At 60.2% G+C, this 27176-nt stretch overlaps 1 protein-coding gene across 10 annotated transcripts in view; it reads left to right on the top strand.

Moving 5' to 3' along the window:
* The first annotated feature begins 867 nt into the window (after nucleotides 1-867).
* The window catches only part of ARNT2 (aryl hydrocarbon receptor nuclear translocator 2), a 134771-nt gene continuing 108462 nt past the window's right edge, over nucleotides 868-27176 (top strand). For 7 of the 10 annotated variants that reach the window (XR_005532765.1, XM_039257567.1, XM_039257553.1 and 4 more), the window contains exon 1: nucleotides 25918-26067. Coding sequence is in view for 7 of the 10 variants with exons in the window: in XM_039257567.1 (XP_039113498.1) it covers nucleotides 25926-26067 (142 nt within the window). In the remaining 3 variants the exon portion in view is untranslated. Of the gene's footprint in view, nucleotides 911-24357; nucleotides 24398-25917; nucleotides 26068-27176 lie in introns of those variants that run through there. The other 3 variants (XM_039257583.1, XM_039257595.1, XM_039257594.1) reach the window with 3 other exon arrangements.

Genomic DNA, 27176 nt, shown 5'->3' with positions numbered 1-27176 from the left:
CCCAACGACCACGCTTATTTGAAAATACTTCCCAAGCACCGGGTCTCTACCCCTCCCCCCAGTCCTTCTTTGGAGCGATGCAAGACCGGCTGGCGTTTCTGCAAAGCGCCAGTTTAGGGGCCCTGTGGCCCTGGCCGGCGCCCCCGGGGCGTGTCCTGGAAGCCGTGCACACGGACACCACGGTGGCGGCCGCCTCCTGAGAGCCATGATCCTTCCCGGGGATCCCGGTGGGAAAGCGAGCTGCGCCCGCGCTCCGTGCGGCTTAACCGTCTCGCCAGGCTGTGTAGACCCAAACGTGTAAAAACATCGGGTCACTTCTCGGTTTGGTGGTGTCCCCAAGGCTCCCGCAGCAGCAGCCTCAGGTGACAACGGCCCGGGAAGGCCAGGGACGCAGGCGGAGCGGGGCGCGCGGACCGAGCGCCTCGGCGGCGGCGGGGCGCGGCCCCCGCATGCTAAGTGGGCCGCACTGGGCGCCTTTGTTCCCCGCGCCTCCGAGGACCGCTTCCCTCGGAATCTTAATGGGCTTGCGCCCCCCCCCGCCCCCCTGCTCCGCGCCGCCGCGCCCCGCCCCTTGGGCCCGGGCACCTGCGCCGGCCCCCCGCCGCGCCCCCAGCGGGGGGTCCGGCGGCCCGCGGCGCAAGTCTCGCGGTGCTTCGGCCCCGGCGGGGGAGCGGCGGCCCTCGCGCCCCCCGCCGCGCGACAAAGGCCGGCCCGGGAGGCGGGGGCGGGGCGGCGGCGGGCGGGGGGGGGGAGCCGAGGCAGCGCCCGCCCGCGCCGTCCTTTGTGTGGCGGCGGCGGCGGCGCCTGGGCCCGCCCGCCCTCCGGGGCCCGGCTCCGCGCCGCCCTCCGCCCCGCCCGGCCGCCCGGCCTCCCGGCAAGATGGCAACCCCGGCGGCGGTCAACCCTCCGGGTGAGTAGCGGCCGCGCCCGCCCGCAGGCCCGGCCGGGACCGGCGCTCCGGGGACGGCGCTCCGGGGACCCGGCGACCCGCGCGCTCCGGGCCCCGCGCTCCGAGGGCCCCAGCGCGCCGCCGCCTCGGCCCGGCCGCAGCATCAGCACCAGCATCAGCACCAGCGCCCGCGCGGCCCCCGCGGCGGATCCGGGCCTGGCGGTCCCGGGACCCCCCCTCGCCGGCTTCCCCGGTTGCCACGCGCTTTCGTGTTCGGGGCGCGCCCCCCCCGGCATCTGCGCGGGCGCGGGGAAAAGTTTGGAGCCGGGATTCAACAGGGTGGACCGGGGTGGAGCTCGCGGCTCGTCCCCGCGCGGCCCGCCCCCGGGCGCCCCGCGCCCCCACCCCCTGCGCCGCCGCGGGGCGCCCCGCTCCGCAGCGGGCACCCGGGCGGCGGCGCGGGGCATCCCGGCCCTGCCCGGCTAGCGCCCTCTGCCCCCGCGGGCCGACCTGCCCTCTGGGCGCTGTCGGTGACCACTGTGCTCGTCCTGGCAGATTTTGAAAATGGAAATGGGTCCTGATAAGTGGGCATCCTGACCTGCTTTGCAATGGGTGCAGGGAAATTCCGTTTTAGTTGGGGAGCAGGGCTGGCGATGGGGTGCCCCAGAATGGGAGGGGGACCCCCAGGCTGGGTGCAAGGAAGTTTTGGGTGTTGCTCAGGCACGGCTTGGTGCTGGGTCCAGAGCGGGGTGCAGGCCACAGTCAGAGGCCAGCCCTCCGGGAGCCCCCAGGGGAGGGAGGGGGCCTGCTGGAGGGAGGCCATGGGGTGGGGTGCCTAGCAGAGAAAAAAAATAAACAAGTGTCATCAGAGTTAGGAGTGAAGGGTCCCTTCCATCCAAAGTGGTCACGGGGAGCTTTTGGAGATGAGACGTTTCCCAGCCGGACTTGGGAGCACTGGGCGGTTTGAATGTGCAGAGTGGGGGCCCAAGGGCACCTGCGTTGGGGAGGGACAGTCTGGGCAGCAGACACACTCTGCAGGTTTCAGTGAGCCTCCGGGCTCTGGGGGTGTAGGAGGGAGCAGTGGGGTGTCGCAACCCATTCTGCCTGCAGGACAGCCTAGGGAGCCGGACTCTCCGCCCCGCCGCCCGGCTAAGGAGTCCTCAGTTGGTATTGAACAGGGAAGTCATGTGATCGTGGTTCTTCTGGAAGGTTGACGTGTCAGCCATGTCTAGATCACACAGAAAGGAAGGAGCAAGACCCGAGGCAGGGAGGCTGGTGGAAACGGGGCACGTGGTGGGCAGTGTGGTCCAACTTAGCGGCATTGGCTTGGAACAGACAGCTGGAGGGGCCTGGACTGGACACACTGCTCAGGTTTGGGGTGCGGGTGAAGGGGGAGACCCTGGGGACACAGGTGGGGAGTCTGAGTAGCTCCCAAGAGGGAGGGAGGTTGCATAAGGGAAGCAGGGAGTCGGGAGAGCTGACTGGGCGCTCCGGCCCGGGACACCCAGGGCGACTGTGGCCCATTTGAAAACCACTGCTCGTTTGCTGGTGACTCCAGTCTGCAGTTTCAGCCGGGTCAGCTGCCTACGAATCAGTGGCAGGTTGATGGAATTAGATGTTGTGACGTTAAAAAAAAGAAAAAAAAGCAAAGGCAATAACATGAAGATATTTTCGTCCAATACAGGCTTATGTTGGAAAGAGGAATAAAAACCTGAGAGTGAATTTACCTAATACACAGACACAGGCATGTACCCTTACAACACTGTTGAAAACGGTTTTGTCCGCTAACGTGGTTCTACGAGCCGCATGGAGTGAATATGGGCAGCTGCCTGGCGTGGCGGCGAGGCGGCTGGTGGCGCATGGGCGCCCGTGCCCTGGGTGCCGGGAGACTCCGATGGTACAAGTGAGACGTTGTTTTTATTATTGGGAAGCACCTGGCCTGCTTGACGCACGGTGATGGGCGTGTGTCCTCTCCGTCGGCTGAGATTGCAGGGGTCCTGAGCACGGAGAAGTCTTCTCAAGGGAAGAAGAGCAGGTCCTCAGTGATGACACTCACATCCGTGGGGCGTGTCGTTCCGTCCCCCCTGAATATCTACCTTCTCCTCGGGGAGAAAGGGGATATTGTTGCAACGGATATGCTGAAAGGTTTGAGCCCAAGAGAGACTTCAGGTCTGGCTTGCCATTCACAGCAAAGAGCCAGGGCCCTCAAGCTTCTGGCCGGAGCCCACCGCTTGGGAGCGGGTGTCCCTTGACGCTCTTTGAACATCTCCTCCTCCCGCCTCACCCCTCGCCGGCGATGTTGCTGTGCAGAGAATAAGAGCTCGGTAAACACGGGCCAGGGCACCGGGAGCCCCGGGATTTATATGTGCTGGCGCTCTGTGCCCAGGGTGCCTCCCCACCCCCACCCACTGTCCTGTTTTCCCAGCTGCCCACCAGCAGACCCCCCGCAGTCACGGGTCTCCGTGAGGAGTGGCGAGGGCACTCTGGGGTCCCGCGATGCCGAGGAAGCTGGGGGCTTCACATCCTTGGGTGGTTCAGGCGATCGGAGCCCCGTTTAAACCTCTGATTTGGCCTCTCCGATCTCCTGTTTGGGCTTTATGTCTGGATTCCATCAGCTACTCTGGGGACTTCTCCCAGGAATTCTCAGGGCTTCCGCTCCCTCGGGCAGGGTGGGCCCTGTGCTGGCTGCTGACGTACCTGTTCTCCCTGCGCAGGAATGACATATGTCCCCTAGACTAGGGAATGGAGGAGCCCTAAAACCTTCCGTTGCGTGTGTTTGTTTGTTTCACTCCCTTTTCGGGTGATATTTAAGCATTTCTAATTTATTTGGAGTAGGGAAGGTTTGAGTTAGTTTCACGTATGGAAGGTTGTCTGTTGCTGAAATGACACCGGATGGAAGGGGACTGGCTGTTCAGCGCCTTTGCCGCACCTTCATCTTTGTAGCTGAAGCCTGAGGGAGTCAGGTGCAGTCAGACCAGAGATCGTCAAGAGGTAGCATTATCGGGACCCTCCCTGCGAGGTGTCTTTGCAGAGTAGTTCATACGGCTTACTTGCACGTGGGCTTGTTTGTTTAAGTGTATTTATTTAATTTGAGAGAGAGCACACAAGTGGGGAAGGGGCAGAGAGAGAGAACCCTAGGCAGGCTCCTTGCTGTCAGCGCAGAGCCCGACAAGGGGCTCGGACTCATGAACCGCGAGATCATGACCCGAGCTGAAGTCGGACGTTCACCCGGCTGAGCCACCCAGGCGCCCCGTGCACATGTTAAAGGAATTCAAAGGTATGTTTTAACAGATTTAGAATTTCTACTTTTTGTTCTGAAGTCACCTGCTAGACTTGTTTTTCCCTGTGTTTTTGGTCTTTGGCATCTTAGTTTGGAATTGACTGTATGGTGTGGGGAGGTCCTCTGGGCAAGTAGCTGTCGATGGAGGGACATTTGGGCCAGTTCGGCAGACACACCGAGCACTTTCAGGGTGCCAAGTGCATGCGGGGTTCAGGATAGGGTGCAGGTAGGTAAGGAAGGACGCTCTTTGACCTCAGGTAGTTTCGAGTTGAACGGGGGAGGCGTAAGAAGCCTGGCTCTATAACAACAGGACAACGACATGAACGTCGAGTGGGTGTGCACGGGTGCTGGAGGGAGCCCAGAGACCGCCTGTGGGGAGGTGGCTCCCGAAGCCCGGCCTCCAGGGGAGAGAGCTTCCGTCCTAAAGAGGGTGCAGGCTCATGTCAGGCTAGGGTCCCGTCCTGGCTCTTGGGGATCAGAGGGACACGCGAGAACATGGACGCGGATTTCGGGGGGGCCTGCGCTATGCCTGTCTGCCGTCCGGCAGGCGGGGGCCCCCACTGAACGGACTACTGAGCTCTGACTACTTTGGGTGCTGCATTTCCTGGGCCCACGTGGCCGTCCACTGCTGGACACATCACTGTTGCGTCAGCTCCTAAGGAAGAAACTAGTGCCAATTTCGACCCTGATGTGCTGTCAGTTATACAATGAGCCTCCGTTTCAGGGCTCTTTTAAAAATGTGCATTTAGCATCAATCAAGTACCATGCTTTAAGAAAAAAGTCCATTTTGTTTTTAGTTTATTTATTTGGAGGGTGGTGCAGAGAGAGGGAGAGAGAGAATCCCAAGGAGGCTCTGCACTGTGAGCACAGAGCCCCATGTGGGGCTCGATCTCACAAACCGTGAGATCATGAGCTGAGCCGAAATCAAGAGTCGGACACTCAACCAACTGAACCCCCCAGGCTTCCCTTTACTGAGCAACTATCATGTGCCAGGTGCTGAGAGCGGGGTTCTGGGTGATCGGTGGTGAGTAAACCCAGGACAGCGCCTGCCATTGTCCTGTTTGCCAGCGGCGGTGTGTGTGGGGGGCATACGTAGTGGTAAAGAATCACGCAGGTATGTGAGTTAAAACGTTGTTAATGCTGCAGAGAAATGAAGGAGTTTGAGGTTTGCCTCTTTGAGGGAGCAACTTAAAACAAATAGTTTCTTATTAGCATTTGATTGTATTGCTTCGTCTTACATAGAGCTTCATGTAAAGCAAACTTGGAATCAAGCACCAGATTTAGTCAAAACACCCTGAGGTGACAGTTTCTACAAAGTTAAGAGGACATTATATCCCAGGGTCCCTGGATGGGAATCGCTTTCAAGGGCTTGTTTTCTTCATTGAGGTTGTCCTGGTACCTGTTACCTTGCACGGGCGATTGCAGGTATTCAGGACCGCTGTCTGTTACAGGACATTTTACAGGGGAGAAGGGGGGCAGGGGGGACCGTGGGTTTGGCTAAGGTGACAGGGGGTTCTATAAGGCAGCACTTTGTGACCAAGTTACCAGCACTAAGTGTTCGTTGCATAGACGGGGTGCGTTCTATCCTGGATGCCTACACGGTCCTAAAATACAGTACACACTGATTAGAGCAAGTATATGATACGTAACAAAACACTTTGTAAGACTGTATTTCAGGTTGAGACAAACTTCGTAAAATTCATGTGATTTTCCTTTTTGTTGTTGTCGAGTGTAGTTGGCACATAGTGTTACATTAGTCTCACGTCTGGACGTGATGCGGAGCCCGCGCAGGCGTGGCCGCCTTCGGTCACCACACAGCGTGGTCACAACACCGACGGCTGTATTCCACGGGCTGTGCCTTCCGCCCCGTGATGTCCTCGACCCCTGACTGCGAGCCGGGACCTCCCCGTCCCCTTCACTATTTGTGATCCCCCCCCCTTCTGGCAGCCACCGTTTTCTTCTCCATGTTTATGGGGTTGGTTTGTTTGTTAGCTTACACATCTACGGGCAGTCGGGTAGTATTCGTCTTTCTGTTCGGACTTATTTCACGTAGTATAATGCCCTCCAGGTCCGTCCATGTTGTTACAGATGAGAAGATCTCATTCTTTTATGGCTGAATTATATTCCATTGTGTGTGTGTGTGTGTGTGTGTGTGTGTGTACACCATGTCTTCATCCATTCATCGCTTGACCGGCACTTGGGTTCCTTCCTTATCTCGACTATTACAAATAAGGCTGCAGTAAACACTGGGTTGCAGATGTCCTTTTGAATGAGTGTTTGCTTTCTTTGGGTAAATAACCAGTAGCTGAGTTTCTGTTCTCCTCCGAGGCGGCCGGTCCACACCCTGGCCCCCAGTGAGGACGGTTCCCTGTGCGCCAGGTCCTCCCCGACACTCGTTGTTCCTCGTCGTTTTTAGCTGTTCCGACAGCTGTGAGGTGGGGTCTCACTGTGGGTGGGTTTGCAGCTCCCCGGTGAGGAGGGATGCTGACCCCCGGAGGGGGTGGCCGCTGCCTGCCGCCAGGACCCCGTGCCCAGCGCTTCGCGTCTGCAGTACTTCTCACCCGGGATGAACCAGGAAGCGTGTAGCTGGTGGTGGTGCCCCGGCCCCCTGCTGGCCCCGAGGCCCCGCGAGGGCAGGGCGAGCCCGCCTCCCGCCGCAGCCCCGCACCCGTCCGCAGGCGCCCGGGAGGCGCGCCCGCACGGGAGCTGTGTGCGTATTTGTGCGCGGCTGCGCGTGAGTGCCGGCGGTGTAGACACGGACAGGGTGTGTGGGGGCCCCGAAACAGTAGGCCAGAGCTGTCTGATGGGGGTTCTGGGCTCGATGTGTGAGCGCCAGCAGGGTGGCCGCTCCCCAAACCGGTCCCTCCAGACTCACCTTACACGGGAACCCCGGGGAGGCCTGGAGCGATCGTCTCCCGCAGCAGGAGGGGGGGTCAGACGGGTAGTAACGTGGCGACCTGCTGGGCGTAGGGGAGGCCTGTCCCCACCAGGCTCCTTATCAAAGCCCCGGGGTCCCCTCCGAAGGGGTCTCCCCGTAGTGCCTTCGGTTCTGTGTGCAGAAGCGTGGTGTGGCCGCCTGGTTACGGGGCGTGGCCGGCGGGATTAGGGACGCGGCCTGCGGGATTAGGGGGCGCGGCCTGCGGGATTAGGGGCGCGGCCGGCGGGATTAGGGGCGCGGCCTGCGGGATTAGGGGGCGCGGCCGGCGGGATTAGGGGGCGCGGCCGGCGGGATTAGGGACGCGGCCTGCGGGATTAGGGGGCGCGGCCGGCGGGATGGCGGGGAGGCTCCAGACGGGACACGGGGGCAGCCCCCCTGCTGTTGAGCGGATTCTCCGCGAGGCCGTGGGGCCTGGGGGGCGGCTTTCAAGATGCAGCGCTTGGACCGTCTTCCGGGTAAATCCGCAAAAAAGGCAGAGATGCCCGCGAGCAGGTCGTTCCCGCGGCCCGACACTGCGGAGCAGGGGTCTGGTTCGCCACCTTGGCTGGGCCGTGAGGGCGGCGCGCGGGGTCCCCGGGGTCCCCGGCCCCCGCCGAGGGCCCCCCCGACTACAGTAAACGGACACGTGGACCCTAAAGGAAGAGCAGGAGGACAGAGGCGCCGCCCGCGGGACCGTCGTCCCCGCAGCCTCTCCCCGAAACGCCGGGCGCGCGCGAGGAGGGGTTCCGGGCGGCCCTTCCCTTCGGGAACCGCACGGAAGCGGCGCCGGCGAGGCCCCGCCCCCCGCCCGCGCGTCTCGGCGTCTGTTCAGGCACCTGCGCTCCCGCCCGCGTGTGAACCTGTAGTTACCTGATTTCCTTCCTCCTTAGGTTAACTTCCTAGAAGGACAATCGAACAATCAGATGGAATTCTATGCTTTTTAAAGGTTCTTTTTTGTTTTAATGTTTGTTTATGGGGGGGGGAGGGGCAGAGAGAGCGTCCCGGGCGGGCTCTGCACGGTCCGCACGGAGCCCGGCGCGGGGCTCAGTCCCACAGCCGTGACCCTGACCTCAGGGGGACTCGGGAGGCAGGTGCCTCACCGGCTGAGCCCCCGGCGCCCGGTGTGCTCCCGTCTTGTGTTGGTTTCCACGGAGGTTACACCAGAGGCTCCGGCTGGTTCAGACTTGCCTGGGGTTCCCAGGCGCCGATGGGGGAGCAGGACATGGGCCCCCCGAGTTCGCCTCCAGCTGCAGCTGCCGGTGGCTGTCCTAGAAACCTTGGATGAGAGCTGGCTGTCCCCGCGTGGCCCTGGCCGGTCCCCAGGGCTTTGAGGGCAGGGGAATGGGGGGCTGCTGCCCTCTCTCTGTGGCCTAGACAGTCTGTGGCAGTTATTCCTGCTTCAGACGCAGATCCGGGAGGTTTTAACACCCGCGGTAAGTGTGTGTGTGTGTGTGTGTGTGTGTGTGACTTGCCGCCCCCTGCACTGGGCCCCTCCCCACCCGGCCCCGGTGACGGAGGACGGACTTGCTGGAGGACAGCCGGCCGGCGCCAGGACCAGGCTCCGCGGGAAGGTCGGGGCCTCCCAAGAGCCAGACCAGCGAAGGCCTTGCTGGCAGCAGAGTGAGGAACCAGGGCGGGGTGGGGGGTCACCCTCTGTACACCAGATCCTCCCCAGACGCTGCAGTGGTCCTCTCGGGCCATCAGTGGCTCTCAGCCTGTCAGGTGAGGCATCTGTTTGCCATTTTGCCAGGCCCAGCAGATCGTCCTAATGGCACTTAAGGCAAGAGCCGCTGAAATCGCGAAGCTAAGGGAGGCCGGGAAAGCTACACAGATGCACCTTATAACATCCATTCCTGAGCCGGGAGCCAGACCTCAAGGCACCAGGAGGCCTGATGTTCATTTACATCCACAGTTTTTTATTTTAATTTTCTTTTAATTTGAGAGAGAGAGAGAGAACGAGCCAGGGAGGGGCAGAGAGAGACAGAGACACAGAATCCGAAGCAGGCTCCACGCTCTGAGCTGTCGGCACAGAGCCTGATGTGAGGCTTGAACCCACGAACCGTGAGATCATGACCTGAGCTGAATTCGGACACCCAACTGACAACCACCCAGGAGCCCCCACACATACTTCACATTCACAGCTGTGTCCAAATGATACCTTTCTTATCCTGGAGAGATGTCTGGCCGAGCTGTGACAGAGCCTCTCAGAAACCTGGCACGGGGCCAGGGGTGTGTCTGCACAGTGTGGTGTGTGTGGGGGGGGAGGTCCTGGCTGTCACGGCACCGAGAAGGGTAGGGAGGTGGGACGGGGGGTGGCCTCGGTGGGTGGAGGCCAGGATGCTGTGAACACCCCACAGTCCACAGGGTGCCCCCCCCAGCCCCAGACAGCACTCGTGCCCAGGGGGAGAAGCCCCGTGTGTGGGGACAGGACTTCTGTAAGCTCTGGCCGCTGGCCACGGAGCCCAGAAGTTCCGTGGGGCGTGTGGCAGGCAGAGCATGCAGGGCTGGCTCACACGACCAGCGCTCCAGTGGTGGCCGCAAGAACGAGATGGTGCTTTTCAGAGAATTCTGAGACCCGTGAAGGAAGTTAATTTAAATGTGAAATAACGGAACTGCGAGATTTTTTTATTATTATTTTTAGCACAGCATTGATGTTTCTATCCTGTCAGCAGTTTGAAGCGAGGCGTAGTCTAGAATCATTTGCCACAATTTGATACGCTCGATGGATTCCAAGCCCCCACAGAATGAAACGAATGAACGTGTTCAGGGACGGCAGCTGCGCTCTCTCCCCTTTGGAAGCAGCTCGCCCCGAAATCTTCCCTGAGCACCCCTGCCCCTGCGCGAAGGGGGCAGAGGGACGCTGAGCAAGACAGGGCGCCGCCTGCGTGTCCCGTGGTGTCTGTGGCGGTCTCTGTGACGGGGGGGCCCCGGGGAGGACGGGGGAACCCCAGCGCCCCTCCAGGGCACAGAGGACGCTAATGGGCGGGCGTGGGGTGCACAGCTGCCTCGGACCAGCGCCGTGCCCTCCCCCGACGCCCGTCTCCAGCTGCCCGCCTGCGTGTCCCCCGGACTCTGAGGCCTGCCTCACCCGTGCTTCCCGCCACCCCGGGCCCCCGGCGGCCCCACGCTCCGTTCTCCGGCCAGGGCCAGACAGTAATTATTTTAATTGCTTCGCGGCGTAATTAAACAAATATTAATTGAATGCCCACCGTGTGCCCACAGTGGCGTGCAAGGGCAGGCGTGGTTTCGGCTTTCACGGGGCGCACATGTGGTCGCAGAGGCAGCCGTGTCCTAAATAATTCCCTGCAAGGAGGTCATTTAAGTAAGTAGCGGGAAAGAAGGGGCTCTTTGTTTCCAGAAGCCACCAGAGGCCCCTGAAGTGTGGTGATCGGGTGTGATGTGACCCAGGGAGGGTTTGGAAGCCAAGTCTGCGGGCGGGTGAGGGGCACCTGTGAGACACCGGCCGGGGCAGTCCGGGCGGGGAGGGGGACACGGGCAGAGACCGAGGGGCCCTGAGGCACTTCCGCGGTCCTGAGCCAGATGGGGGACCGGGTGCAGCTGGTGGGGCATCAGGAGCACCGCGTTCCTGACTCGGCCGCGTCCAGGCCAGAGGACACTGGAGAGTGGGGGGCTGGGTGTTTCGGTGGCGGTGCGGGAGACCACTCGGCCTCGGACATGCTGAGTTCAAGACGGCCAAGTGACAGGCAAGTGACGTGGGGATTTGCCAGGAACCTTGGGGTCGCTTCACTTCCCTTCGGGTTCGGGCTTTTTTTTTTTTTTTTTTTTACCCACAGTGTCCCCAGGTCCTCGAACGAGGCACATAATTGGTGCTTAATACATGTTTATTGGGCGAGTGACTGACTTGATATCCACGTCTCCCAGACGGCAAACCCATGAAGAGTTAGGTCCACCGCAAGGTCACAGTTTGGTTTCAGTAACTTTTTACGCTGGCTGGTTAGCTTCTGGCCGCGGAAGAGCGACCAGAGCGGAGCACTGGCCCGCGGAGCTGTCCCCCGCCCCGCCGGTCACCGTGCAGCACCCCATCTGCCTCCTCCACTTCTCCAGCTCACCTGTGTCTCTGAGCAACTTGAGAGTGTGTGGTAGACCCGATGCCCCTTTTAATTCTAAATACTGGTGGCAAGGGGGACACTCCCGCTGGTGAGGACCTGAGACGCGCAGTGTGGCGTTCTGCCGAAAACTCGCGGCCGCCTTCACGTGCTTTGACAGACGAAAAACAGCCTCATCTCGGCAAGAGCCTGACCTCCAAGGTCCTGTAGACCCTGCTGTCAGCGTCCAGCAATTCCTCGGAAGCTTACGTTCCGGCACCCTGACCCAGGCCTGACCGCGTACGGTCCCTCCTCACCACCCCAGCGCCGCTCTCTCTGCCCACGGGGCCGTCCCCGCGCTGGGACAGCACCACCTTTTTGCACCATGAAACATCTCAAGCTCTTTCTTGCTCATCGCAATGCCACGTCACTAGGAATGAGGCCATTCTCTTACATAACAAGTTCGTGACCCACGTCGGGAAATTAGCGTTCATAGGACAGTCGTGTCGAATCCACAGACTTTATTCATAGTTTACCAGGTGTTCTTCTGAGCCAGAAATCTCTTTTCCCCTGGTCCCAGGTTTCATCCAGGATTGCAGGTTGTATTTATTGGTGATGTTTCTCTCTCTCCCCTTTTTTAGTATCTTCTTTTAACTGAAGTGTAGTTGACAGTGTTGCGTCAGGTGTACAACATGGTGATTCAGCAAGTGTGTGCGCCACTGAGCCCGTGAGCCTGCACCGCTGTTTGCGTGCCTCACCTGTGTTACCCACGGTACCTCATCTCTCTGCCTTATTTATTCTGTAACTAGAGGTTTGTATTCTTCATGCTCTTTATCCAACACCTGTCACTCCCCTCCCCCACAACCACCAGTTCTTTGCATTTAAGAGTGTTTTTTTTGCTTTGTTTTTATTTGTTCTTTTTTTAGATTCCACGTCTCAGTGAATCATACGGTATCTGTCTTTCTCTGACTTATTTCAGTTAGCATGACACCTGGGGCCATGGTTGTGATGTCCTTTAACTCTGGAATAATTGCTTGGAGGTGTTTTTTTTGTTTGTTTGTTGTTTTTCTTTTATGGCCTTGACGTTTTTGCCATGCACAGGCCAGTCATTTTGTAAAATACCTCTTAGTATGGTTTTGCTTGATGTTGCCTCATGGTGACCTTGGGGTGGTGCTTTTTAAACTTTTAAAATTTAAAAATTTTTGTTTTTTATTTATATTTTTTGATTTTTTTAAATGTTTATTTTTGAGAGAGAGAGACAGCGTGAGCAGGGAAGGGGCAGAGAGAGAGGGAGACACAGAATCTGAAGCAGGCTTCTGCGTGGCTCAAACTCCCTAACAGCGAGAATCACGACCTGAGCCGAAGTTGGATGCTTAACAGACTGAGCCACCCAGGCGTCCCTAAAATTTAAAATTTTGTAATTTTTAAATTCTTATCAAAAGCACCAGCAGAGTGATGGTGTGTCACAGGGCTGAGCCACGAGGGTGTCAGGGTCCTGTGTGGACAGGGCTGAGGGGGGGATTAGTGGTCTTGGATCCCTGCACGCTCGGTAAGCCTCCTCCGTGGGTTTGCACACCCTTTACGCACAGCTCCAGATACTCCTTGGCAAGTGCAGGTCCCGGGGAAGTTTTTAAAAATCCTGTAAGGCTAGTACTTCCCTAAACTAAATATCAACTTCCTCTGACAAACAGAATAATTATAATCTAAGTATGCAAGGATGATCGTGTCTCTAATAAAGTCAGTAGGGATTTCAAGTGTTTAATGACCACCTTTCCCGACATACAAACGGAAAAGCCTTCCGGTGAGCTGCTCGTGTGGGAGGCCTGCGACGCTGCGCTGACAGAGAGCTTCGTTCAGACGCTGATTAGCCTGTGATTTGTCCTGTTCTTTGTCGCGGGTGCACACCGGGCTTTGAGGTGTGTTTTCATTTATTTTAGGAAGTAAATTTGCCCCTTCTACGTTCCACTTAAAAAGTAAGTTTGTGTTTTACTGTGACTTTATAAAGAAAGACCTAGTAACTTCAGAACCAGAATTCTTTCTGGTACAACTGGCCTGCAGACGCTCGCTGCGTTTTCCCGAGGGAGAGTCCCTCCCTCACCCCTGCTCTCTCCCGCGCCCCCCTTCTCCTTTCTTCCTCCTCCTCCTCCTCCGTCCCCTCCCTTCCTCCACGGCCCCCAGCCCTGCCCACCCCCTCCTCCTCTCTCACCAGAGACCCCAGGGTGGAGATGCTCGCCCATCCAGTGACTAGTGGTGGCTGCCGGGCAGGCGTGTAGAGCGCAGGGCCCTGTACTCTGCGCGGGGACGATGGGCGCGAGGGCCTCGGTTTACCCGTCTGGAAACTGAGGGGGGCCCCTTCCCGGCTGCGGTGGGGTCTGTGCTGTGCGCTCCGGGCTCAGAGGCCGCGGCCCAGCCGGTGCCCAGCTCCTCACTTCCATGTAAACCAGGGCGTCCCCGGGTCGTGGGGGGACCAGAGGGCCGCCTGCGGCTGCGCTTGGGACGGTGCCCGGCACAGGGCGCGCTGGGCGAGCCGTGGCACGCAGCGCGGCGGGGTTAGGACGGAGGGCGTCTTGGCAGCCGGGCAGGGAAAACCCGGGGTGCACACAGCCACGGGGGCTGCGGGGGCAGGGACTCAGGGACGGGAAGCCCACCCCCCTCGGCGCTCGGGGTTGGGGCCGTCGTGCGTCCGCGGGTCCCCTCCGCCCCGGGCCGTCCCGGCCGCGCCCCCGGCCGGCCCCCGCCCCCACCCCTCCGGTCCTCGCTGGCGGGGGCTGGGGCTGCATCAGCCAGCGCCGCTCGCCCTCCCGGCGCCCCCCCCCCCCCGGCTGGGGACGGGCCAGGGCGGGGCCGGGGCCCCCGTCTTCCAGCTCCTCGCCCGGCCCCGCTGGGGCCCGCGCCGCCTGTGGACACACGAGAGGTTGGGACGTGTGCCTTTCTGTTTTCGTGCATCCGACAAGAGCTTGTCCGCCGTCTCCCCTGGCGGTCCCGGCGCTCGGGTGCCGGGAACACCCGCTTCCACGCCGCGCGACGGTCCGCGTCCGCGCCCGCGCGTGGGCGCTCCTCTGCGCCTGCGCGGGACGCCCCCGCGGCGCAGGTCTGTTGGGCCCGCCCGCCACTAGGTGGCGCCGTCACGCCGGTAACGCGGCTCCTCCCGGAGGCCTGCGTGCGCATCCAGGGGGGCAGGCTTGAGGGAGCCCCCTGCTGCCCCCTGCCGCGTCCCGGGGGCTCTGGAGGGGGTGACGTTTGTATTTGGGACCAGTCCCCAGGTGATGCTGATGCTCCTGGTTCCCGGACCCCCCTGAGGTCCACTGAGGCAGAGGCGGTGAAGCCCACCGGCCTAACCCACCCGGCTCAGGATCCCTGAACTCAGTGGGCCTTGCTGCTGGTTGGGGCTTAGCCCCGTTGCGCAGCTGGTGAGCGCGAGGCTGCTCCGATCCAGGTGCACCCTCTGTCCACTGTCACCCTGGCTCCCTCGGGCGGCTTCAGGAGGAAGGCGGTGGGTGCATGAGGGAGCGGGCCTGGGAGAGGTGACGGCCGTGCGCTGCAGCTCGGTCCCTGCCCTGCTGCTCGCCCTGGGCTCCTGGGCGTCCTGCTTTCCTGCTTTCTCGTCTGTAACCCGAAGGCCAGTGCTTGGTGTGCGGGTTTGTTTCATTTATTGTTCTGGGTACTCCGTGGCCATTTCGACCTAGAGTCTCTGACTTGCAGGGTGAGGCCTTTTTTTTTTTTTTTTTTTAATTCTTTCTCTGTATTCTGTCTTTCTAGAAATTCTGGTAGTTGGATGTAGACTTTCTGGAATGGTCCTGCCCAACTCAACCCCTCGATCGCTTTGGGGAGATTTAAACTTCTTTAGAAAATAAATCTCTCATTTCTTTCCCCAGAGAAAATTCCAGTTCCTTGGCATCAGGTATCCCTGGAATGTTCTCATGGTCACCGATGGGGCCCTGGGACTTAGAGGTGGGATAGGAGTTCAGTGTGCCGTCTTTCACAGTAAAATGGTAGCTTTTCAAAGCATTTAGGTTAATCTTTTCCTTTAGAAGAAAGAGATTCCCTAATTGAGTAGAACAACAGATGCTCAAGTGTACCATCTAATACTATTTACGACTTGAAGAAAGTGATTAAAAGGCTTGAACACGAAATGATTGGTTGTAGTTTTATCAGGCCAGTGCACAGAAAAAGAAAGCCAGGTCACAGTTTTAAAATCAGTAAAAAGAAAAGCAACGTCAAAACATCTAATGTACAAAGGAGGCCATTTTAAGCCTGCAGTGTACTGGTTTTGAACCTTAATGCACCAAACAACATTCTATGGCTATTAGGAGTTTCTCAGGGTCCTTGAATGCGAGCCCTGTCTTACTGAATTACTTTTTCTCATCAAATCAAATCTGCCTCATGCTGTCCAGCTTGGCTGTTGGAACGCCCCATCTCATTTTTTCCCAGGGGAAGGTGCACCTTTCCCCTGGGCCTTCTGTAGCCCCGGGGGAACTGGAAAGGGGCCTCAGACCTTCCGTCGGTTGTGGCTTCTCGTGAGATACTCGCATTCCGGGGCCTCGGGTCCCTGTGGAGGCAGCCAGCTGACAGCCTGCTGTTAGATCCAGTGGGCTGTCAGGAAATCACAGCACTGGTAAAGAAACAAAATTAGGTGATCAGTGGATGAACTTAATAGCTACTAAACACAGATGAATAGAGAATTAGTGAATTAGAAAATGGAATGGAAGGGGCGCCTGGGTGGCGTAGTCGGTTAAGCGTCCGACTTTCGCTTGGGTCATGATCTCGCGGTCCGTGGGTTCAAGCCCCGCATCGGGCTCTGTGCTGACTGCCGGCTCAGAGCCTGGAGCCTGTTTCAGTCTGTGTCTCCCTCTCTCTGGCCCTCCCCTGCTCACGCTGTCTCTCTCTCTCTCCTAGAAATAAATAAAAAATATTAAAAAGAAAATGGAATGGAAGACATCACAGAGCATTTAGCACAGAGGCCGAGTCGGGACACAGGAGCACGGGGCTGAGTCAGAGGTGAGGCCGCCTACTTAGGCAGGTAGATGAGTGAGAGCCGCGGTCAGAGACGGCAGGGGCCGCAGGGCCGGCCGGAATTCAGGAGAAGAGGCTGGCCGTCTTCCAGAACGAGGGAGAGCCCCTGAGCCTCGGAGTCCGGAGTTACAACAGATTCCAAGTGAGAAAAAGAAAAAGAAAGGCAAACCCAGACTAAGTGTAGTGAGAATAGAAAATAGCGAAGGTGAAAAGGACTAGGGCCTCGAACCCGACTCTGAATGGCTCCCGGCGGGAATGCGGTGCCAGGAGCCCGAGGCACTGTGCCTTCCTCGACGTGCCCACGTGTGGCCGCTGCTCTCTGAGCGGCCACGTGTCTGTAAAGTCCTGGTGGGTGTTTCTTTCCCACCCTCCTCTGTGGGGATGGGTATTTCGGTGTCATTTCTACTGGATGACATCGGGTGCCGTGGGCCCTGTCTCGGGTCCCCAAGTCCGTCCACGAGTCTCAGGTGAATTAACTACCTCTCAGAACTGGACATTTGGGAAAGAAGAGAGTCGCAGGCATGGGGTGCACGGACACAGAAGGAAAGGTCGCCTCGTCCCTCCTGTGGCCAGGCTACAAGGTTGTTGAGGGCCGTGACTCTTCCTCAGGTAGAACCGCACCTGGGGTGCCCGTCTCCCCTTGGAACAAGGCTGGAGGAGCAGAGCCGGGCTTGAGGGCATCATCTTCATGGCTCTGACGGCGCTACGGCCGCCCAGCTGCCTCCGGGACTCAGTCTCTGATGACCTCCTGTCCATCCAGCAAAGCCCGACCTCTCCATGGCCCCTTTCCGTAGGCTGCTGTGTGGGAGTGGACAGGACGAAGGGGAGGGAAGGCATGGTTGGTGCAAGGTCACAGGCACCCGTCATGAGGCTGTACTCCCTTCGGCTCCGTGAAGGGGAAAGGGCGTTTCACTGCTCTTGACCACGTTAAATGATCTTGTTTAGAGAAACACATTTCACAGATGAGAAATGTCCTCTTTGACTTGGTACCCTTGACCGACGGCACGGGTCCGCTTAGGCCACCGTAACGCAGTGCCATAGACCCGGCGGCTTCCGTAACACAAGTTCATGTTTTCAGTTTGGAGTCTGGGAACGGCAAGAGTGAGGTGCGGGCTGACTCGGTTCCTGACTAGATGCTGGCTGGGGATGCTCAGCTCGCCGTGTCCCCACCCGCACAGACGGGGTAGCACGCTCTCTGTCGCCTCTTCCCGCAAGGACACTGATCCCAGCGCGAGGCCTCACCTGCAAGACCTCATCTAAACGGAGTCACCCCCCGAAGGCCCCGCCTTCACATGCCACCACTTTAGGAGCTGGGCCTCAACAAAGGAGTTAGGTGGAGGGGGCACAATTCAGTCTCTAGCGCCCGCCCAGCATTTGTGTCGGATGTGAGTGTAGCGAGCCATGTTAGGGGCCATGAGGTCGTAAACCCGAGTGGAAAAGGGGAGAAGACACGTATGCGGGAGGGGGGTGGGCAGCAGGTCAGGGGCTCTGGCACTGTTTTGCTGAGACCTTAGCATGTGTCTTCTGAGCTATGTTTTAAAATTATTTTTTGGTTCACGGCTCACATTGGACCACCCACTCAATTCTGACCTGAGTACAGTACCTGGGGGAGGGGGTACCTGATAGAGATGGGAGCCCAGAAACCCTTCGTGGGAGGGACAGTGCCTGGGGGGGGACCTGGTTCAGGATGGGTGTGGGGGGGGGCAGTGCCTGGGGGGGGCCTGACACAGGATGGGAGCCCAGAAACCCTTCGTGGGGGGCAGGCAGGGAGTTTCGAGCCTCGGGACTTGAGCGAGGTGAGGTCCTGCTGGGGGAGTGAGTGGAAGTCGTCAGCCACGTGGTTTGGGGAGGAGACACTAAGTTGGATTTCGAGTGGAGAGACCGAGGTGAACTGTGAACGTTAGCGCATTACGCCCCGTGGTTGAAGGTCACCGAGCCGCCGTCTTGGGAGGTGTAGGTCGCCGGGCTTATCCTCGCAGTCACAGCGGGAGCCCCACGAGGAAGCCGTGGCCTGAAGTCGCCCAGGGCTTGCCCGCTGCGCTCTGGGAGAGGGCACTCCCCGGGCACTTGTCGTTTACGTTTTGACACCCTCAGCTCTTGGCGGGTTCCCTCCTCCTCTCCCAGGCCTGCGTCCCCGACAGCTCCCTTTGTTCTGACAGCTGACGGGTTACAGTCTGCACGTGGCTGTACTTCTTCCTGCCCGGTCACCCCCAGCCCTGCCTCCCGGTGTCAGGGCCCCCCACACCCACCTGCCCGTCCTGGCAGCGCCGGGGACGGTCCCTGGCTGCTGTGTGCACCTGCACGCTTAGTGAGCGGCTTAAACCGCGCCAGCGTGTGCACAATAAACCTGTCCCTGCTGCCGACCCCATGGGACCTTTGTCGCGGGCAGAGGGCGGGGACCCGTGTGCCTTTCTCCGTCCTGCAGGAGGCAGTTCTGTGGAGTCACGGGCTGACCACATCTGTGCGTACACCGGGGCGCCCTCGGGGGGGTGTTGAGCGAGGGAACAGCGCTCGCGTGTGCATTGCCGTTCCGACCCGCTCAGTTTCTCGGACATTATCTCACCAGGCACCAGTATGTGGGACGCATGGTTTACTGTCGGGTGGAGTGCGGTTGTGACTCACCCCGCTTCACAGGTGAGCAAGGCATGGAGCCTGGATGCCCTTCTGTGTCCCAGCCACGCTCCCTGTGCTCGGCCTTAGGCCGCAGCAGTGCGGCAGTGAGCTCACCGGCTGGACGCCACCGACTGTTGAAGGAGGGCCGAGCTCCCGCGGAGGAGGGGCCGCAGGAAGTGAGGCTGTGGCTGTGTGTCCCTCCCTGACACGTGCGCTTACACAGCAACTTCTCCAACGCTTTTTCCCCTTGATTTTGTATTTTATTTGTTTAATTTTTATTTATGTGTATGTTTTACATTAAAAAAGAAACATACGGTGGATATTTTTGGGAGAGAGAGCACACGCAGGGGAGGGGCGGTGGGGGGTGGGAGAATCCCAAGCAGGCGCCGAGCCATCAGCACAGAGCCCGACGCCGGGCGGAAACCCATGAACCATGAGATCCTGACCTGAGCTGAAGCCCGATGCTTAACCAACGGAGCTCCGCAGACACCCCTATTGATGTATTTTTTCGGTCTGTCCCCTGCCATGTGTAATGAACCGAATCCTCAGTATCTGTCACATTCTTTCCGCCAGAAGTGCACTGGGAAAGACAGAGGACTGACCCCGTGTGGTGTTTCGCTGGGAGAGTGGCTGCCCTGCGATCTGGGCTTCCTCTCTGGGTGGAAAGCGGGGGCAGTTAGCTTGGCTGGTGCAGCTTCCGGAGCAGAGACGCGCGGTGGCCCGACGCGGTGCCGGTGACAGAGCCTCCCCCTCCCCTGCGCGGTCACGGCCAGCCTTCTGGTGTAGATGCACCTCCCCTTAGCCTCCCTGCCCCCCTCCTTTGGTCACACCCACAGGACATCGCTGTCACTGAGAAAATGCCTACAGGGCAGCCTTGGTGGGACCCCCCTCCAGCCCCCAGCCGTCACCTGGGTCTTTCCTTCCCCGGGCACTTCGGGGCCCCGCCCCCAGACGAAGGTGGCCGCTCCAGGGACGGCCGGGTCTCCTGGGCCTTTGCCTCGATCGCACTGCCAACACGGGGCTTTCCCGGGGACCCTCTGACAGCAAGTCCGTGGTCCAGGCTCAGAGATGCTCGTGGTTTCCCCGCTCCCCAGGCCCCCAGGCCAGGCCAGCCGCTTCCTTCAGGACCCCAGGTCTCAGATAGCCCCTCGGGGGCCACTCGTGTGGTCAGACTAGAGCGTCAGATGCGCAGCAAAGCTGCAGGTGGGTCCCTCCTGCCCTGGAAGTCCCCGGAGTGTGTTCTGTCTCGGGGCGTCCCAGCCAGGCCGCACGGAGGACTGTCCCCAGGACACAGCGCCCAGGACGCCCCGTCCCCAGGCGGGCAGCTTCGGGCTCTCTGTCCTGTTTCTCACCCGCTGGTCCTTGTGCGTCTCAGGCCTGGGACTCGCCTGCCCCTCCAGGTGTGACCACGCGGTTTCTCTTCTACTTCAGTGACACGTGGAAACAATCAGGATTGGGACGTAGGGAATGAGCGCCCTGATCCTCCGTACCCGCGCCAGGAGCCGTCGTGTGCGCGGGGACCCCTCCTCGTTCCCTCCTCAGCCCACCCAGGATCGGCACACACCTGCCCTGCAAGCTCTGTTCTGGGCGCTGCGTGCGGACTGATGAGTCACACGTCCCCCCCTCCCCCGACAGTGTCCCAGGGGGCTTTCCGGCCTCCTCTGCCCTTCACCGGAGTCCACGATCATCGTCCCTCCCACGGGGCATTGGGTGGCGTCCAGGGAACCAGCGCTTTGTCCAGAAAAACCAACCAGTCACCCGCCGCCAACACCCCACCCCCCGGTAAGCGCAGCAATAGAACTGAACCCTGAGCCTCAGACCCCGGGGGAGGTCAGCACAGGATCCCCGCGCCCCAGCCGGTCCCCGGGGGGTCAGCAGCCTTGGGCATTGTGATCGGCGGGCCCTCTATCTCCTCTGCACAGCTTTCTGGGGGCCCTGCTCTCCTCCGCGTGGTTGGGGCTGGGGCTGGTGGGGTGTGGCGTCTGGGGCCTTGCTCTTGCCCAGGATCTAGTCACAGCAGGGACAGCCCCAGCCCCCCCGGCCCCCCCGGCCCCCCCAGTGCACCCCCGCAGGCCTTCCTCCTCCCGCTGCAGTCGCCGTGCTGCTGGCCCGGCTTCCTCCCGGGCCCTGCCCGGAGCTGCCCCGGTGTCGGAGGCCGGCTGACCCGAGCCCCTCCCAGAGCCCATCCTGGGGACAGTGCGTCGTGGGGACGCTCTGGGCGGCGTGGACAGCATCTTACAGTCTAGACCCCCCCCCCCGTGTCCTCCCTCCGTGCTTTCCCAGGGGCCTGCTGGCCAGGGGGCCCTGGCTTCTTGTTTGGGGACCCCCATGTCGCGCCCTGTCTGGCTGCCTCGCTGCGCTCTGGCTCGTCAGGTCCACGCGGTCTTCTTGCACTTGACTCTGCTCCCTCGGCGTGGCTGTCGGTGGCTCCTGCTGACCGCCAGCTCCCTGCCCGGGTGCCCAGGGCAGGCTCTGCATCTCCGGGGTTCCTCAGAGACCCCCGCCGGGGAGCCGCCTCTCACCCTGGGCCAGGGGGAGCCTGCGTGGCCCTGGGGAGAGCGTGCCCGGCAGATAGTGCCGCAGTGAAAGCAGTTCTCTGAAGTGAGCCGGCCACCGGTCTCTGCCTCCAGACAGGCTCTGACATGGGGCCCCGTCGCCTCTTGAGATGGCCCGACGGGACCCAGTGTAGACCTGGCGAGGGCCGGGCTCGGTGGAGCGCCATGCTGCTCTCTCCGGAGAGCGCGGCCTCCAAGCACAATTTTTCTCTATGGGTGAAAATGCAGTGTAGCTTTCCACACCCCCAGTGCTCTTGCGGGGGAGGGCGGGGAGGAGGCTTGCACACGGGCACTTGCCCCTCCCCTGCGGCTCCCCTGCTGCCCACCTTGGCTCGGGCACAGTGGGAGGGCAGCACCTGCCATGCCCACCGGTCAGCTGAGCGGAGCTAGAGGTAGAGGGATCCTCAGCTGCCCCCGTTCTTGGCCCAGGCTGCCGGGCTGAGTCGCTTAGGCCAGAGGTTGGCCAGTTCCGGCTAATCGGCCACATCTGTCCAGCTTCCTATTTTTCTGTGTCCCACACGTAAGAATCATGTCTATGTTTTAAATGATTGGGGGGGGGCATAAAGGAACGCGTTTCCTGATGTGGTTCCACACCTGCGTGTGTGAGTGGTTGCTGCGGAGACCCCATGGCCTCTGAGGCCTGAAATCCCCCCTCCCTGCCCCTCACACGGAAGTGCTGGCCTCTGGTGTAGATGGTGCGACCAAGAGGATGTGTGCTGGGCCAGAGGCTCGGACACAGGCAGGAGGCTCCCCTGGGCACCGGGGGCCCAGGGCTTCCACCGCCAGAGGGCGTGTCTCCTGACCCCCGAGGCCTCGGGGACCCCGGCATCTGTCCTGCAGCCCACCCGCTGCTCTCTGCGACCGGTGGGTCCCAGGCGGGGATCAGGCCCCGGGGACAACCCTCAGTGGCCTGTGGCTCCAGAGAGGGGAACAAGTACTGACCCTGATGCTTCGCACGCAGACACGTGTAGTATCGTGCGTATCTCACGGTCAGGAGTGATTCACTGTTTAAAACTGAGCACAAAACCTATCTGTCAAATGATAGATGAATACATTCACCAAGAAGCATATTTGAGGAGAAAACCGCTTTGTTTCAGGAAGCGTTGGAAGGGGCTCCTGTACGTACGGAAGAATGTGGGGTTTCCTTCATCGGTTTGCTGTGTAAACAAGGGGTGTGTTCACATTTATGTCCTTCCTTTTCAAGAAGGGCGTTTTTATGGAAGGAGTTGTATGTAAAGAACGGGAAGGGGTCATAGGTTTTTGTTAGGGTTTATGTTTTTTTTTTAAATATTTTTTATTTATTTCTAGGAGAGAGAGAGAGACAGCGTGAGCAGGGGAGGGTCAGAGAGAGAGGGAGTCACAGACTCTGAAACAGGCTCCAGGCTCTGAGCTGTCAGCACAGAGCCCGACGCGGGGCTCAAACCTACAAACTGCGAGATCATGACCTAAGCTGAAGTCGGAGGCTTAACCGACTGAGCCCCCCGGGGGCCCCCTGTTGTGTCTGATTTTGAACGCCCCCCCCTTGTGCATTTTTGAGGTGGCACAGTTGACCCAGTCCAGTATCACTTCATCCTTCTTCATCTTTGCAAAGATAGGAAAACGTCCAAATATGACTTTTTCTTGAAAGATATGTGGCCTAAACAGAAATAAAGAAACATTTTAAAAACCGCTCACAGTCGTGCATTGTCACAAAGGCCACAACACCGAACAGACCCACAAAGGTACAAGTCGCGACACCCTGGGTAACGGCCCCCACCGTGCTCTGTGTTCCCCTGTGTGGTTCTGTCCCCGCCCCGCTCCTAGGAGGGCAGAGAGGCCCTGCTTCAGGCGTCGGCGGGCGCCCCCTCCGCATTGCTGACCCTTCCCCGGCTCCCCTGACCTTTAAGTCTGTGGAAGTTCCCAGTCACTGGTTCTGCAGGTAAGCAGGGCTTTCCCCACGTGGCCGTGGACGACCACACATTTACTCCTGCAACAATACGTTGTGTTTGTGAACCGTCCGGTTGAGAGAAACAACGAATCCTGCCCACGAGATCGTCGGGTTAGTTCATCCAGACTGCACTTTGCGTATGAAGGGGGGCGTTCAGGCTCCGTGACAGGCTCGCACAGCAGGCCGCGTTTGCAGCGGCACCAGGGCGGCGCCTCTGGCCCCAGGCCTGAGGCGAAGGGCGGGCGGGGGCCCACGGGGGCTGCCCCGAGGGGCCCGGCTGGGTGCGGGGCGTCAGCGCCCCCTCCAGAGTCAGCACCTCGGTGGGGACTCCCCGCCTTTCTTCCGCTGGAATTACCGGGCGCCTGTCTTCTTGCTCAGCGTGTGGTTTCCACCCTCATGAAGCCCTGGCAGGGGTGCCTGGCTTCAGGCAGCAGGGTGGGCGTGGACTCGAGTGGGAACCGGGTGTGGACCCCCTGGGGGCTCTGGTGCAGGGCCCACCTTCCAGAGGGCACGATGCACACGGAGCGCAGCGGGGCAGCCGATGCCCGGTGTCCGGGCTGCTGGAGGCGGGGCCGGGCCTCTCCGTGCCCACCAGCTCCGTCCTCCCTGCTGCGGGGACCCGGCGTGCCCGTGGGTGAGCCTGCCTCACACAGGACACAGGGCTGCTTCCGGGGCAGCAGGGACCTCAGTCTGATGATTTTTCTGTACGTTGAGCCATCGCGACCCCACCCCACGGAGGGCCTTTGGGGATCGAGCGTCCTGCCTTCCTTCCAGGGCTAGAAGGGACCCTCCCTTGCTCTCAGGTCGGGAGGAGCCCGTTCTCATCTCCCGCCGGGACCCGCTCATCATGATCTAGACGTTTCAAACGCATTCTGTGGCTGCGTGAGAAATCCAAGTCCCTGGATTTTCAGAACCTAAGCAGTTAATGTTAGAAATTTTGCTGCAAATAAATTGATCAGTATGCAAGACAGTTGTCACGGCTGAATCATGGTCCACAGTTTAGGTAAACAGATCTGGGATGACATTTTCTGAGCAGAATACAAATGCGGCTCATTTCCTCCCAGAGGCTCCTGAAGGTTCTTCCACACGGATAAGAGATTCTCCCAAGAAGGTGCTGGACACGGGAAGAAAGAGCTTTGTTTAATCCCTCAGAAAAGGTAGGGCTGTGGTGCTGGGTGTGCTTCCCGGGAAAAGAATTGGTCTGAGAGAGACGGCTGTTGGGGGGAGCGTTCTTTGCTTATGAGCTGCCCGCCTGCACCTCCCCCCCCCCCCCGCCGGAGAGACCCTTCTGGTCTTCATTTCTTGGAATTGTCATGAAAACATCATGCTGTTGTCTTGTGAAAGTTTGCACGTAATTAATTTTTCTCCGTGTTGTGACTATCAGGGGACATTTCCCTTGTCGCGATTCCCATGACATGGCGGGGGTGGGGGCACTTCCTCGTGCTGCTGGCCTCCGTCACGCTCCCGGGTTCCCTTCTCCCCGCGCCCTCGCCACCTGCGCCGCCTCGCAGGAGTCCCGCCCAGTATGTCTGCACCCGACACGGGAGATGAGCTAGGTGCTGCCTCGCGAGCCGGCTGCGTTCCCTGCGTGGTGGTGACGCTTTCAGCACCCTGAGCTCGTGCCCATGTTCAAACGAGCCGAGACGCTCATTGCAACTTGTGTAAGGCAGGCAGTCATTTTGCCTGTGTCTGTGTGTGTGTGTGTGTGTGTGAGAGAGAGAGAGAGAGGGAGAGAGAGGGAGAGAGACGGGAGCCAGTGCTACCCCGGGGAGGGGGAGGGGGGAGCTTCTGCGTTTGGAGTCAGACCGCTGTGGACAGGGACCTTTCTGCCTGTTTGTGCATCTGCTGTCGGGTATGACCTGGGACCCTGCGCAGAGGTCTGTGCACAAAGGGGCCGCCTTTGAGGTGGGGGAATGAGTGTTGATCTTGCAGGAGTTGGAGGCAGCCAGGGGCCAGGGGTCAGGATCGGGGGGTGGGACATGCCCCCCAAGGGCTGGGCTGGGTGGGTCTGTGCAGAAACTCTGCAGCAGTGAAAGGAATACGTTTAGGAAAAGGGCACCCTTTAAATCCTGCTTTATTTCTCCCAGAGCATTCCCATTGCTATTCCCATGGCGTAGGTGTGGCCTCCTCCAGGAAGCCTTCCCGGGTCCCCGTGGGCATTCCCACGGCCTGCTGTCCGGCCGCTTTCCCAGCCTGCAGCCCGCGGCTGTCACGAGGCAATTGCCCAGCCATGTGTCCCCATCAATGGCAGGAGAGGGTCTGCTCGACTCTGATGACCCAACTTGCATCAGGCTTCTGGCTCAAAATCAGGGCTTTGCAAATGTGGTTTGTAATCGAAACGGGGCCCCGTTTTCTTACCGCAGCCTCTGCAAAAGGAGGCAGCGTCCCGATTAACCCCATTCCCCAGGTGGAGAATGGAACAGTCACGCGATGGGGAAGCCAGAGCCCGGGCCCGGCCCCGGGTGGCGCATGGGCCTCGGAGGAAGAGGCCGGAGGGAGGTGTGAAGGTGTGTGCCTCCTCTCGGCCCTGAGGCCCTGTGTGTCGGGGCCGGTGTGCGCAGGCGCAAGTATACATCCGACCCAACCATATTTTTCTTCCTCCTCCGGAAATTTCCCCCCGTGCCGTCTCCGTGTAGGAGGATCAGGTGATCAAGGCTTTTTAGAATCTTCCCTTTCTGGGTGCGGATGGTGACACATGGGGTATTTTGGGGCATTGACGTCATCTCTTTCCTCCCGAATGCCCTCTTCGCGGCTCTGTCACTCCTGCCATCTTCCACCTGGACGGCTGTGACCTTCCTTGCTTCTCAGGAGAAGAGGCGCAGGTGTGGTAAGAACGGACCATGGGGTACCAGGCCCGGGCTGGGGAAGGGACCAGCCAGGGACCGCCTGCCCTGCGGAAGTAACGTTTGAGTGGAGCGGATTGACCGTCAGGAGTTAGCTTGGTGAAGGGGGAGGGAGGACAGCTTTCTCGTCCCAGGACAGAGTGCGTGCAAAGGCCCCGAGGTGGGAGGGACCATGATGTGTTGGAGAAACGAGAGCAGTGTGACCGGCGCTCAAGACGGTGGGCGGTGGCCTGGCCACACGGGGACAGCTGGATGCGGCTGGGAGTTCCACGTTTTGTGCCAGGAGCAGAGAGAAGCCGCCTCAGGATGTGAGCGAGGCTGGTCTTGGCGATCTGGGCCCCGTGAGGGTGCGTGGGGGGAGAGTGGGTGTGGGGAGGCCGGCGGAGGAGGGCCCGCGGCAGGCTGGCAGTGGAGCCCAGGGGTTGGAGAGGCCGTTAGGGGTAACGGCACGACCCGATGGGTGCGTTGGGGGGCTTGGCCAAGTGCCTGCCCTGGGAAGAGGGGGGAGGGGGCTGGGAGACCCAGGAGGCGGGGCCTGTGAGTGGGGGGGCACCCAAGTTGGGGGGAAGGGAGGTTCTAGGTGGGCCCAAGGAGCTCTCTGGTGGGGGGAGGGGGCGAAGGCCTGACTGTGAGGGCTGCAAGGGAGGCAGGGAGGCCTCGGGGTGACGCACCAGGGGCAGCAGAGGGCTTTTCCACAGGACGCGACACGCTGTCCCCCGCGCACCTGACGGTCCCTCATCCAAGTATAACACTGGCTGGAATTTTGCTACGTGATGTTCTGTGCGCAGAAGCGTTCACGTTTCTGTGCCTTGCAGACGCCTCTCCGTCCCCGTGTGGCCCGCAGCCCCGTGCAGGCGTGTGGGGCCGTCTGCGCACCTGCTCGGGGAAGCTCCCGGTGGACCGAGTCCACTTCAGGGTCAGGGCCGTGTCCGCGTCCGGGTCAGGGTCATGTCCATGTCAGGTCAAGGCCATGTCCGTGTCAGGGTCAGGGTCATGTCCGCATCAGCGTCAGGGCTGTGTCCGCGTCCGGGTCAGGGCCGTGTCCGCGTCCGGGTCAGGGTCATGTCCGTGTCAGGTCAGGGCCACGTCCGCA

Source organism: Hyaena hyaena, unplaced genomic scaffold (assembly GCF_003009895.1).
Source record: "Hyaena hyaena isolate Hyena2069 unplaced genomic scaffold, ASM300989v1 scaffold_13, whole genome shotgun sequence".
NCBI lineage: Eukaryota > Metazoa > Chordata > Mammalia > Carnivora > Hyaenidae > Hyaena > Hyaena hyaena.
Note: the sequence above shows the minus strand (reverse complement) of the source record. Positions and strands in the feature narration are given on the sequence as shown.